General features: G+C 42.7%; 1 protein-coding gene across 1 annotated transcript; it reads left to right on the forward strand.

Moving 5' to 3' along the window:
- Positions 1-396: 396 nt before the first annotated feature.
- LOC103360817 (protein argonaute-4) lies at positions 397-7,306 on the forward strand (the record flags this gene model as incomplete). Its single annotated transcript, XM_008286721.1, has 9 exons — positions 397-545; positions 1,974-2,158; positions 2,239-2,398; positions 3,697-3,868; positions 4,840-4,983; positions 5,887-6,021; positions 6,103-6,204; positions 6,378-6,577; positions 7,139-7,306. Coding segments are annotated over 9 exons (1,356 nt in total), but the record flags the coding sequence as incomplete, so codon positions are not given.
- Positions 7,307-12,283: the final 4,977 nt, after the last annotated feature.

The raw sequence follows: 12,283 nt of genomic DNA on the forward strand, positions 1-12,283 counted from the left end.
TGTCAAACCTGTTGAAAGCTTCTATGTCAGGGATCTCCAGCTCCGGTCCTGGTGAGCTCCTGTCCTGCAGGTCTCAGACGTTTCCAGCACACCTGACTCACATTAATGGATCTCCAGCAGCTTGTCGTCAAGTTCTGTTAACGATCCGTGAATGTGAGTCAGGTGTGCTGCAGCACGGAGATAGACGTCTAAAGCCCGCTGCAGGACAGGAGCTCACGAGGACCAGAGCTGGAGGCTTCTGTTCGATGCAGTGTGAACAACAAAGCTGGTGTGGATGTGTCGAGCCAGTCAGAAGCCTTTAAGTGCATGTTGATGAGAGGGTAGCGGAGTGTGTGTGTCGTGCTGTGGTATCTTTTGCATTGGCTGGTCCAACCGGGGGGTTGACTAAGAGAGTAGGGACTCTCTCCGCAGAATAAGACGGTGGCTACGCCCAACCAGGGCGTGTGGGACATGAGGGGGAAGCAGTTCTACGCCGGCATCGAGATCAAGGTCTGGGCCGTGGCCTGCTTCGCCCCCCAGAAACAATGTCGGGAGGATCTGCTCAAGTAAGTCACGGCAGTTTTCTTCATGTGCTCCTGTCACATTTGTACTTGTTCTAGACTCATTTTCACCTCCATGGAAACAGGACGAACAGAGAAAAGGAAAAAAACTTTTAAAATTGTTTTCCATCCACGTCTCCTCTCTGCTTTGTGTGAACACTGCCTGCAGTACATTCAGAAATCCCAGAATTTTTTTCCCTGTTCACTAATGGTGTCACAGTTTTTTAGTTTTTTACATCATCTGGACATAATCCCAACTATTTTTGGCAAGTTTTTAAAAAATAAGACACATATCTTAAAGCAGGGGTGTCCAATCCTGGTCCTCGAGGGCCACAGTCCTGCATGTTTTAGATGTTTAGATGTTCACCTGATTCAGATGATCAGCTCATCATCAAGCTCTGCAGAAGCCTGACACTGATCATTTGAATCAGGTGTGTTGGAAACATCTAAAACATGCAGGACTGTGGCCCTGGAGGAACAGGATTGGACACCCCTGTCTTAAAGTAATTTTGGTGAGCTGTCACAGCTTTTATCTCAGATTTGTTGGATTTTTAACTAATGTTCTGCATGCCATGCTGTTGAGAATCTGAGATTTCTTTGTTTTTACGGTTTGTCACCTTTATTTTCAAATGTGTTGAGCTGAGAGTCAACATTCCCCAGAAAATGCCTCCTACTGACACATTTCTCCCTGTGTGATTGAATAACTCCAAAGATTTTATTTATTTGCACATTTTTATGCAAGATTTTGATAAAATCAGGATTTTTGAGCGTAACGTGATGAGTTCAATGACAGTTAAAAAGGTGGAAAACCTACAATTCTTCGTGTTTTTGGTTTCTTGCAAAGATAAATGATGTAATTTTGCTAATGTTTTTTTTTTTTAAACTAACTGTTTAAACCTGAGCTGTTTTGAAATACAGGCTGATGATGCCTTTAGACAAAAAACCCACTTGCGCCACATTTTTTCAAACATTAACTTCTGTTTCCCATGAATGCAACGCTGCATGCTGACCAAGAATAAAAATGTGCAGGTGGTGGTAGGAAGTCGGTTTGGGACTTGAAGATGCTGTGATTCCTGTGTTGTTCGATATTTGCGTAAATGTGCAGCAAATTTCCGTGACTGGCGGCTTGTTGCATCATCGGTGTGTCATAAGATGTCGAAATCTGAAGACAAAGTGAGCACAGGTTGGAAACAACAACAAACGGGAAGAAAGGCGTCCTGCACTGTAATGTTTCAGGGAGTTATTGTACGAGTATTAAAGGAGAACCGCTCAGCAGGAGCTGTTGTTAATGGACTCTGATGTACCCTTAGTCAGATATAAACACAGCAGGCTGCAGTCTGAGTGTCTGATCAGGGAACTGTCACTTCCTCCTGCTCGTGATTTGGATGATTTCTAACAAGCTTGTTGTTGTTGTTTTTTTTTTTTTATTAACAGGAGCTTCACAGACCAGCTGCGAAAGATCTCGAAGGACGCTGGGATGCCGATTCAGGGGCAGCCGTGTTTCTGTAAATACGCCCAAGGAGCCGATAGCGTGGAGCCCATGTTCAAACACCTCAAGATGTCCTACGTTGGTCTGCAGCTGATCGTGGTCATCCTGCCCGGAAAAACGCCGGTTTATGGTGAGAAACTGGGAATCTGGGGGCGACTTTAGGAACCGACACGATGTTGTGGTGTGGAGCTAAACGCTTGTGGTCCACAGCGGAGGTGAAGCGGGTCGGGGACACGCTGCTCGGCATGGCCACCCAGTGCGTCCAGGTGAAGAACGTGGTGAAGACATCGCCTCAGACGCTCTCCAACCTCTGCCTCAAGATCAACGCCAAGCTGGGAGGCATCAACAACGTCCTGGTTCCTCATCAGAGGTCTGTGAACGCAGCTACGTGCAGACGTCTTTTAAACGTTTATGTCCCCCTTTCATCTGCAGACGTCTTAAAAAAACTACAAAAATGGAGGACAAGCAGCAAAGGTTTCACATTGTTTAGTTCTTAAAGTTTCAGACAAACAATTCGCCTCTCAGCCTAATCCTAATAACTTTATTTATACAGTACCTTTAAAGAATAGAGTTAGCAAAGGGCTTTACAGACGGGACGAAACGGAAAAGAAGGAAACTCGGGAGAAATATAATTAAACACGATAAAAGATTTTCTGAATGAATTGATAAAGCAAAACCAGAAGAAATAATAGAACCAAAAATGCCAATTAGGGAGGGAAATCAATCATAAACGCAAGGCTAAAAATAATATAAGTAAATAAATAAATGGTAAAAATAATAATAATTGCATTGATTAGAATTATGTAATAAAAATATGAACACAAAAAATTATAAAATTTAAAAACCAATTAAACAATAAAAATGGAAATAAAAAACGACCATTCGAGGACCGCTGGAAAGTTAAAAAGCCGACAGTTCTTTCGCTTTATACAGTTTGCTGCCTTTATTTTTAAATACTTTTTGCCTCATAGAGAATCAGATAAATTAGCTAGCACCCCCGAAATGATAAACTTCTCCCTGTATAATTGAATAACTGAAAACGATTTAATTTTGGCACATTTTTAATCAAGATTTTGATGAAACAGTCAGATTTTGTTGAGGGTAAAAACTAATACAGACAGATAAATATGAGTTAAAGCGCTTCAAGGGGATTAAGATCTCAAAAAAAAAGTCAAAACTATGCAAAGAAATGCAAAAGAAGGTGAGTAAAAGGTGATTTATTTGGCTTTTCTTGCTTTTTTCTACATTTACTGAGCTTGGAATTGCGATGCATCGTCGGTCGGTCGTTCCCAACGAAGTCGAAACTCGCACGAGATGGTCGGGAAAAAAATCCAGTTACTACATGATTTACATTATTGATAAGATTATGACAGAAGATATGAGCTCAAACTCGTCGTACAAATCTCTGACAGTGTGTCGGGGAGGATTTTTCCGTTTCTTTGCCGGGATGCAGATGTGAGGCTGGAATGCTTTTGTGGCTTCGAGTGGTTCAGATTGCTGCAATGTTTTTCCCAAAATAAATGGTCCCCTGGTCGTGATGCGGTGCAGAACAACGTGTGATGAAGTAATGAGCTGCATTGTTTTCATACATACTCTGCAGCTCGTGCTGTTTAAACTCTGAGAAGTTTGATGGTGGTTTCAAACCATCGCTGTGCGTTTGTGCTTCAGGCCGTCGGTGTTCCAGCAGCCCGTCATCTTCCTCGGCGCCGACGTCACACATCCTCCGGCGGGTGACGGGAAGAAGCCGTCCATTGCGGCGGTGGTCGGCAGCATGGACGGCCACCCCAGCAGATACTGCGCCACCGTGAGAGTCCAGACGTCTCGGCAGGATATGTCCCAGGTACAGACGTCTTCGCAGGACTTTACAGTCGGTTCATCCAACCGGACCTCTTCAGAATCAGCTGAGTTTTTAATCTGCAGTAAATTCATTTAACAAAACAAAGTTTTTGCCTTCTTGCTGTGAATGTTCCAGAGTTCCAGGTCCCTGAAGTCCACAGAGGAGGGTCCAGATTGATCACTTTAATCCACTTTTTCCATCATTTCTGAGCCTCAGAACTTCATCAGTACAGCAGATAGACACATGACATTTAGGAGGAAGAACACATCTGGGTTCTGGTAGAATCAGTATTATGGGATGTGTCATAGTGGTAATAGTGGTATTTTATTTGTTTAGAAGATTTATTCCTCCCAAAATACACATTTCTGTTTACATTTTTCTTGTTTAAAAGATTTATTCCACTTTACAAAATTTTAGTTTTAAATTCTCAGTCATGAATAGTCTGAAAATCAGTTTTTACCATTTCTGGCTCTGATGAATGTTTAATTTTGGCTTTTTGTTGTTGTTTTTTTTTAATAACCTGCATTTCAAAGCTTCCACCAGGATTTGGACTTCAGAGGATTCACCTTCAATATTGATCAACATTTTACTAACACGTGTCTTCATGTTTGTTGCTCCATGATGTATGTTTTGAATATTCTGTTGTGTGTTTTGTCTCTGCAGAGCTCTGTGTGACTTGTGTTTTATGACATTATTCATGAATAAAAGCTACTGTGCTGCTGGGTTTTGATGTTCAGGTCAAGATTCTTTTTAATAATCAGAGTTTGTTGTTGTGATAAATGGTGTTATTTTGGAGATTTAAAAAAAAAAACCACCCAGCAGATTTTTCAGAGAGATACTATGTTGAGTACTATTTTAAATTTAACTTCTGATGTCTGTTTTAGCAATTCTCTTGTCAACCTTTGAACCAGTTTGCTGTGTTTAAGTTCTCTCCCCCACTCTGATTCTAACTCTGACCCGTTTTGCATCTGCAGGAGCAGCTTTTCAGTCAGGAGGTGATCCAGGATCTGACCAACATGGTCCGAGAGCTGCTCATCCAGTTCTACAAGTCGACCCGCTTCAAGCCGACGCGCATCATTTACTATCGTGGCGGCGTTTCCGAGGGACAGATGAAGCAGGTCAGCGTTTCTTCCTGCTCGCCTGCAGCTTATTTTTGTCGCGTTTTGTTGTGAAAGACGCAACCGAGGCCTACAAGGCGGGAAAAAACGCTGAGGGGAACCTGTTAGAACCATAATTTAAAGATTTTAGGCCACAAACTGTGAGTGGAATAAACACAGAAAAATATGTTCTGGGTAAAACTTTCCAGGCTCAGATCGGCATGTGTGATGGTGGTGGGTCAGAACCAGTTCTAGACAATGGAAGGACCGTTTGACCTCCAGAACACACCAGATGGTCATCTATAGACAGGAGTCACTCTGTGGGGAAATAATTCTCTAATATAGTGGGGGAAAAAAAGAAGTTTAATTTCTTTGACTGTTCATCCCTCCCCCCAAAAATTGGCGAAACACCTTGAATCATCATTTTGTCAGATGTCCACAGATGTTACCAAGAATGTAGAGAGACAGAACAACTGCACAGCCACAAATAAACACAAAATGAGAGATAAAACATGACTACATGCACAAAACCAACAGAAATGGACACAAAACAGCAGCAAAGAGACGACTGTAAACACACGTCGTATGACTGCAAAGGGAGACAAAATAAGATGCAAAACAACAAAGATGCACAAAACGACTACAAAGAGACATTAAGCAAAGACAAAGGGGCACAAAACCAACACACAGTTACACAAAAGAAGCTCAAAGAGAGACAACATGACTACAAAGAGACACACAATGATCATTTAGACAGAAAATGACCGAACATGACTTTGTCTGGGAATTTGAAAATCGAACACTTCTGCTTGTCTTCAGTTTTTCGCTCTGATATGGTGTAAATGTGATGTGTTTGTGTATCTCAGGTGTAACTGTGACGTGTTTGTGTATCTCAGGTGTAACTTGTATGTGTTTGTGTCTCAGGTGGCCTGGCCGGAGCTGATCGCCATCAGGAAGGCCTGCATCAGTCTGGAGGAGGACTACCGGCCGGGCATCACCTACATCGTGGTCCAGAAGCGCCACCACACTCGTCTCTTCTGCTCCGACAAAGCCGAGCGGGTCCGTAGAGCTCACTCTGCTACGATAAGTTGGTTTATGTTGTGCGACACGACGTCCTGACTCTGATCCGACTGGTTTCAGGTGGGGAAGAGCGGCAACGTTCCTGCCGGCACCACGGTGGACAGCACCATCACGCACCCGTCCGAGTTCGACTTCTACCTGTGCAGCCACGCTGGGATTCAGGTGAGGTTTCACTTTGTTCTGTCGAATAAATTCAATGCAGCTTTTTGGCATCAGACATGTTTACTGACATTAAAACACTAAATCATGCTTATATTTGGGGATGCAGATATACGAAACGATATCAATAAATAGTTGTTGTTCTGGCGCTGACCCGCGATGCTTCACCTCCTCAGGGAACCAGCCGTCCCTCCCACTACCACGTCCTGTGGGATGACAACTGCTTCACGGCCGACGAGCTGCAGCTCCTCACCTACCAGCTGTGCCACACCTACGTCCGCTGCACGCGCTCCGTGTCCATCCCGGCGCCGGCCTACTACGCCCGGCTGGTGGCCTTCCGGGCCCGATACCACCTGGTGGACAAAGACCACGACAGGTGAGGCGGCGACGCACATAGTTTAAAATGCTTCTGGTGAATAGGTTCTTGTATTTGTAGATATAAAACTGTGCTAATGATACGTTCAAAGTTAGAGGCACTGAACACAAGTTTTTTTTTTTAATGGTTTGTGCATGAAGTCTCTTGTTTAACCCTCTGATCCGTAAACAGTAATTCTTTACTGTAGCTCATATTTTTTCTCACTGCAACATAAAGTCGTGCACCTCAGTGGAAGCAGAACAACGTGGAGGAGGAGAGAGAACTCAGAAATATGTCAGAATCAAACTGTTTTTTTTTTTATTGCCAAGTGAGCTCGCACACACAAGCAATGTGGTGAATGAGACCGGTACACAACAATAACAAGACGGGAATAAATGTAGAAATTCTAAATAAAATACGTAAAAGAGAAGCATACAAGTACTGCGTAAATAAAAAAATACTATGAAAAGAGACATGAACTTGCCCAAACCAAGTCATAAATTAGGAAACAGTTTAGGTTACATATTACATACATATATTTCCTTGCAGCAGGACTAAACCCGTCTCTCGTTTGTCTTGCAGCGCTGAAGGCAGCCATGTTTCGGGCCAGAGCAACGGCCGGGACCCCCAGGCGCTGGCCAAGGCGGTTCAGATCCACTATGACACCCAGCACACCATGTACTTTGCCTGAGCTCGACCACGGCAGCCAGTCCACCTGTGGATCCACTTTCTGTCTCTTTTTTTTTTTTTTTTTTTTTTAATAAGTACTCGAGTCTTTACAATTCTTTTTTTTTTTTTTTTTTTTAATCTCTCGTTTGCCAGTTTTCCCTCCTTCCCCCTCATCTCTCTCTCTCTCCTTGTAGTCTCTATCTCTCTTCACTCATCTTCTGAATCTGCACCAAAGCGGCTCGCGGAGGATCAAACCTGCTGACGGCGGCTTCCGTTCTAACGGACCGACCTCCGACCAGCGCTCCCGGTCGAGCCGCCGTCTTCAACCAGCAAATCCAGCGCCGCCAAGGTTTTTTTTAATTTTTAATTTTTTTTTGGCCGGGCCCAAAAAAAAAAAAAAAAAAAAAAAAAAAAAAAAAAACAAACAACCCTGAAAAAACAAAAACAAACCACACACACGCGTACTACAAGTTGAGCCATTGTTTTGTTTTTGCGTTTGTTTTTGTTTTTTCCTCTCTGAATGTCTGCACTCGTGTGTGTTTTTGTGAGATACACTGAGCGAGGGAGTCGGATCGGCACCGGCGCCGGTGTCAGCGCAGCTCTCCAGCTCTCCCAGCTAAGCAGGACTCTTATCTACTTTTACCTCAAAGCCCGCTCGGGCGAAATCTGTCACAAGGTCTTGGGTTTATCGGGTGGTGGGGAGGGAGCTCTACAGAGACGGAGGGGACTCGACCTTTTCAGAATGATATATATACATATATATATATTTTTCCTTTTTATGAACGTGTGTTTTAACTTTTTCTCCTTTTTCGGTCTTTTACAAGCGAGGTGACCTGGGTGTCCATGCCCATTGCTACTTTCCTCCCATCTTAGCAGAGTGTGTGTGTGTGTGTGTGTGTGTGTGTGTGAGAGTGTGTGTGTGTGTGTGTGCGAGCGACTGTGCATCTCTGTATATACGTGTACTGCTGTATGAGTGTGTGTGTGTGTGTGTTTCATGGCAGGCCACTGAATTGTAAAGGGAAAATCATGGAGATAACTGCTGTAAATGCCTCAGATTTGTTGTTTTTATATTCACACATACAGTACATATAAGCATATATTTACATCTATAGAGCAACTTTGAGACATATGACTTAAAAACAGGCCCGTCGGAGGCCGGTGTGGGTATTTTGTAGCAGCCCTGGATCGCTTACCGGCCCAAATGCCGCCGGTTACAGTCGGATCACGGCGGAGGTTTTTTGTCGTTGAGTGGCGGAGAGGAGACGAGTGACTTGCTGCATTTTGGTCGGTAACTGAGTCCAGGTCTGACGTGTAGCAGTAGCACCCGTGGTCTGGCCAGCCCAAGGCATTAAACACACTTTTATCAGCTTCCTGTGTTTGGAAAAAAACTTATTTTTCTTTGGACCTGATTATATGAAAGATTATACGATGACACTGCTGGACTTTTTTTTTTTTTTTTTAAATAGTTTCAAGGGCCGGAAACCAACATAGTGTTTATTTTTCTCCTCTTGAGGTCTCCTTTGCTAATATTGGCCAATTCATTGCACTGACCCGGGACGCTAGGCAAGCAACAGAGGGCACTCTCAATCTCTCTTTACCTTTATGCATTTATACATACGAATCAACAAATCAGATTTGTAAAAGTTTAATATAAGATGTTTTGTGGTTATCTTAAAAAGAAGAAAAGAGAAAAAAAAGCGTTGTTTAGGAACTAGTAGTTTACCATCGATGTTGTTGTTGTTGTTATCGTTGTTGTCAATGTTGTTACTATTGTGATGAAATTTTAAGGTTCGGCAGCAGAAGCCAGTTATTCTAGTTACTTAGTGCGACTTCAGGAATAGGTTCAGTTGTTGAGCTGCAGGTTTAAGGGTTGGAAACTTTATTTGTAGCATTCTGGCGAACGGTGAACGCGATCGGCGGCAGCGGGTTCGAGGTACCGCGTAGCGCTCGGTTCACCCGCCGCCGCTCGGTTTTTTAATTCGATCGGATGGATGGAGACAATCAGGAAGTGTGATCGGATCGAACCCAGATGGAGGGATTTGTTTATAAAAAAAAAAAAGAAATCAAGCGGTTTGCGATAGGCAATGAGTTGAATTTTTAGACTTTTTCAAATGGTTTCTATTACTCTGTGTGTATTGAAGTATACCCATCTTACTATTTAACAGTGTTCGTTTCATATTTTTATGCATTTTTAACACTGGATTGAATTGACAATAAGCATCAGCACTGCCCTCGGACCCCCTGCACACAACACACTTGTGGCGCCCCCTGGTGTCGGACGGCGGGACGGGGAGGGGAGGGGCGGGGTTTTGGGGCAACAGTCGACGCGCACGCCTCATCGGGGGAGGCAGCTCAGAGGAAAAACGCTTTTGTAATAAACCGCCCGTAAAGCAGCAGGTTTACTATGAATGAGTTTGAGCACCTTCCGGCTGACGGCGTGGGCGTTGGCGGCGAATCGTGGCGGTGGTGGGCGTGGCAGGGGGCGTGTCCAGGCGTTGCATGCAATACTTTGTTTAAAGATCAGCTTTTAAAACGTGCACTAGTTCTACCGAGCCGAGCGGGCTTCGATTCAGCATCCATATCTCCGGAAGCGGAGTATTTAATCCGACATTACGAAGCAATATTAACCCCGTTTTTTCAAAATGTGGAACATGAAGCTATAATTCTACTCATTGTGGTTGTTGGTCTCCTCTCGCTATTGTGCGTCTTTTTTTAAATTTTGTTTTATTTTTTTTAAATTTCGTATTTTTCGGTTAATTTTATTTGCTCGTATCAATCAGTGGGAATGTGCATTTGGTGGAATAGTTACGATTTTCTTTCTTGTAGACTTTGCTCGCCTGCATGCCAGAGTATTGTCCTTTCAAAATAAAAGTAAAAAAAAATAAGAAAAAACCTTTTTGGAATCATATTTATTATGAGAAAATATAAACACTTTTTCTTTTTTTTTTTTTTTTTTTTTTTGGGTAAATGTTTATCGATTTTAGTGGGACTGTTTTAGGCTAGCAATATGTGTTCGGTCTCTCGAAGATGTATTTTAAAGATTCCTACACAAGCGGCAGTGATGTGGGAGGTCCAGGCTGTTTCCTCGGGGGCGGCGGCGGCGGCGGCGTCTCTCTTTGCGTTGAGTTCCAATCCAAACGAGGTACTTTCTTCAAACGCGGACCCGTTAAAGAGCGAAGCCTCCTCCGCCTCCCCGCCGGGTCGACCGACGTAGCGAGCGTCCAGTTTCCGTCTCTCCTAGTTTCCTGGTTTTTCGCGCCCCGCGGCCGCCCTCCCGTTTCCATGGCAACCCCCTTTCGCAAACGCACTCCCCTCTCGGTGGAGGGGGGTCACCGCGGCGTCGACGGAGCAGGATTACCTCTTTTTAACCTTTTTAAACAAATGAGAAAACAAAAAAGATCCATAATTCTTTCTGTGCCCCGATAGAAAGAGAGCATGAATTATTTTTAAATTCCTCTCACTTTGATATATTGTTATATCTGGACGGATTTGTAATTTGACATTGTGTACTGTTGTATCCTCAGATTATTTTGTTCTCCCTTCTCGGTTACTTTTTTTTTCGTTGTTGTTTTCTGGGGGTTTGTTATAGCTCTGCTCTGTTTCCTTTTTGTTTTTTCTGCTAGTGCTCTCTGAAACTGTGTGTGATCGTCTGATAGCAATAGAACCACAGAACCCGGGCTGTTCCGGTTCTGGACGGGGGAACCTTTTTGATTGGTTGTGGGGCTCGTTGAGGCTCCGCCCTCAGCAGACCGCCATTCACTCGCTGTTATTGCTATTATGTGACATGTTCAAATACTTTTTTTTTTGTTTTTGTTTTTTTTTTTTTTAGCCTGCAGGGAATTCTTGTGTTAATGTGCAAAGTAATAAATTGGTATTTTATGCCTAAAACGAAGCCGTGTGTTCTCCTCATTCCAATTTCACATATTTAACCATTTAAAAAAACTCTTCTCTGTGCGTTAGTGACATGTTTGGACATTGAATGAAAATACAGCAGTGAGTGTACAAGAGAAAATTAAATAAGTAGAAATGGAAATGTTAATTTTTAAGACTGAAAACAGCAAATACCGATTAAAAAATATTTGTTTTGATAGCCTAAATAAACATCATATGGACAAATTAATGAGGTAAATAAATATTTTTCAGCAGATATAGTCAGTAATGTTCATAATTCATTTAAGAGTTCAATAATTTTTCTATTAAACATTTTCTGGTTCTTAAATACGACGGTTTGATGCTGTTGCTTGCTTAATGACTGTAAACTGAATTTCTTTGCATTCAGATTTAAACGACTCACGTTGGCCGTCAGCAAAATTATGAGCATTTTCATAATTTTCTGACAATTTCCTTAAAAAATAAAAGGAGACATTGATGAGATGCCTACTGGGTGGTTCTAAATTATTCTTGCATTGACCGTACACTTTCCCCACTGTGGGATCAATAAAGTTTATCTTTATCTTCAAAAAAATGTCTTTAACTTAAGCAATGATAAAAAATAATACGTTAAACTTCAGGCTATGAAATTCCAGAAATCTGAATCAGTGCTGGTGAGACTGTCATCAAGGTGGAGCCACTTATTTTACCAATAATGTGCCTTCTAGTAAATAAAACCCCAAATGGACGCTTTGAACTGTTTTTAGTGGAGCGACAGCTGATCACCGTTAACACCAGAGCCCTCCTGTGCATTTATTCAGCCACTAGATGGCGTTCTTCACCAGCACAAGTGATCACAGGATGGCTGAGAACAGAAGAACTATTTACCACCCCGATGGTCGCCGATAAACACGTGAACGGTGTGAAGATGTTGAAGTTCCTCATAGATCTGTTCCTACAGTCTAACCAGTGCAGATGTTGTCCTACTGAAGAGGTTCACAAGAGAACACCAGAACATCAGAGGCTGGTCTGGTGCTGCAGCTCTGAGCCCAAACTGGACATTTAAATACGAGAAAACATCCAAATCAGACATTCTGGCTCATTCAGAACACGTGAATCTAACTAATGATCATAACAGCAACTTTAATCTATTATCAGTTTTTATTTTCTTATTATACGTCCTTTTGA

The sequence above is a fragment of the Stegastes partitus genome, unplaced genomic scaffold (assembly GCF_000690725.1).
Source record: "Stegastes partitus isolate 25-593 unplaced genomic scaffold, Stegastes_partitus-1.0.2 Scaffold466, whole genome shotgun sequence".
Taxonomy (NCBI): domain Eukaryota; kingdom Metazoa; phylum Chordata; class Actinopteri; family Pomacentridae; genus Stegastes; species Stegastes partitus.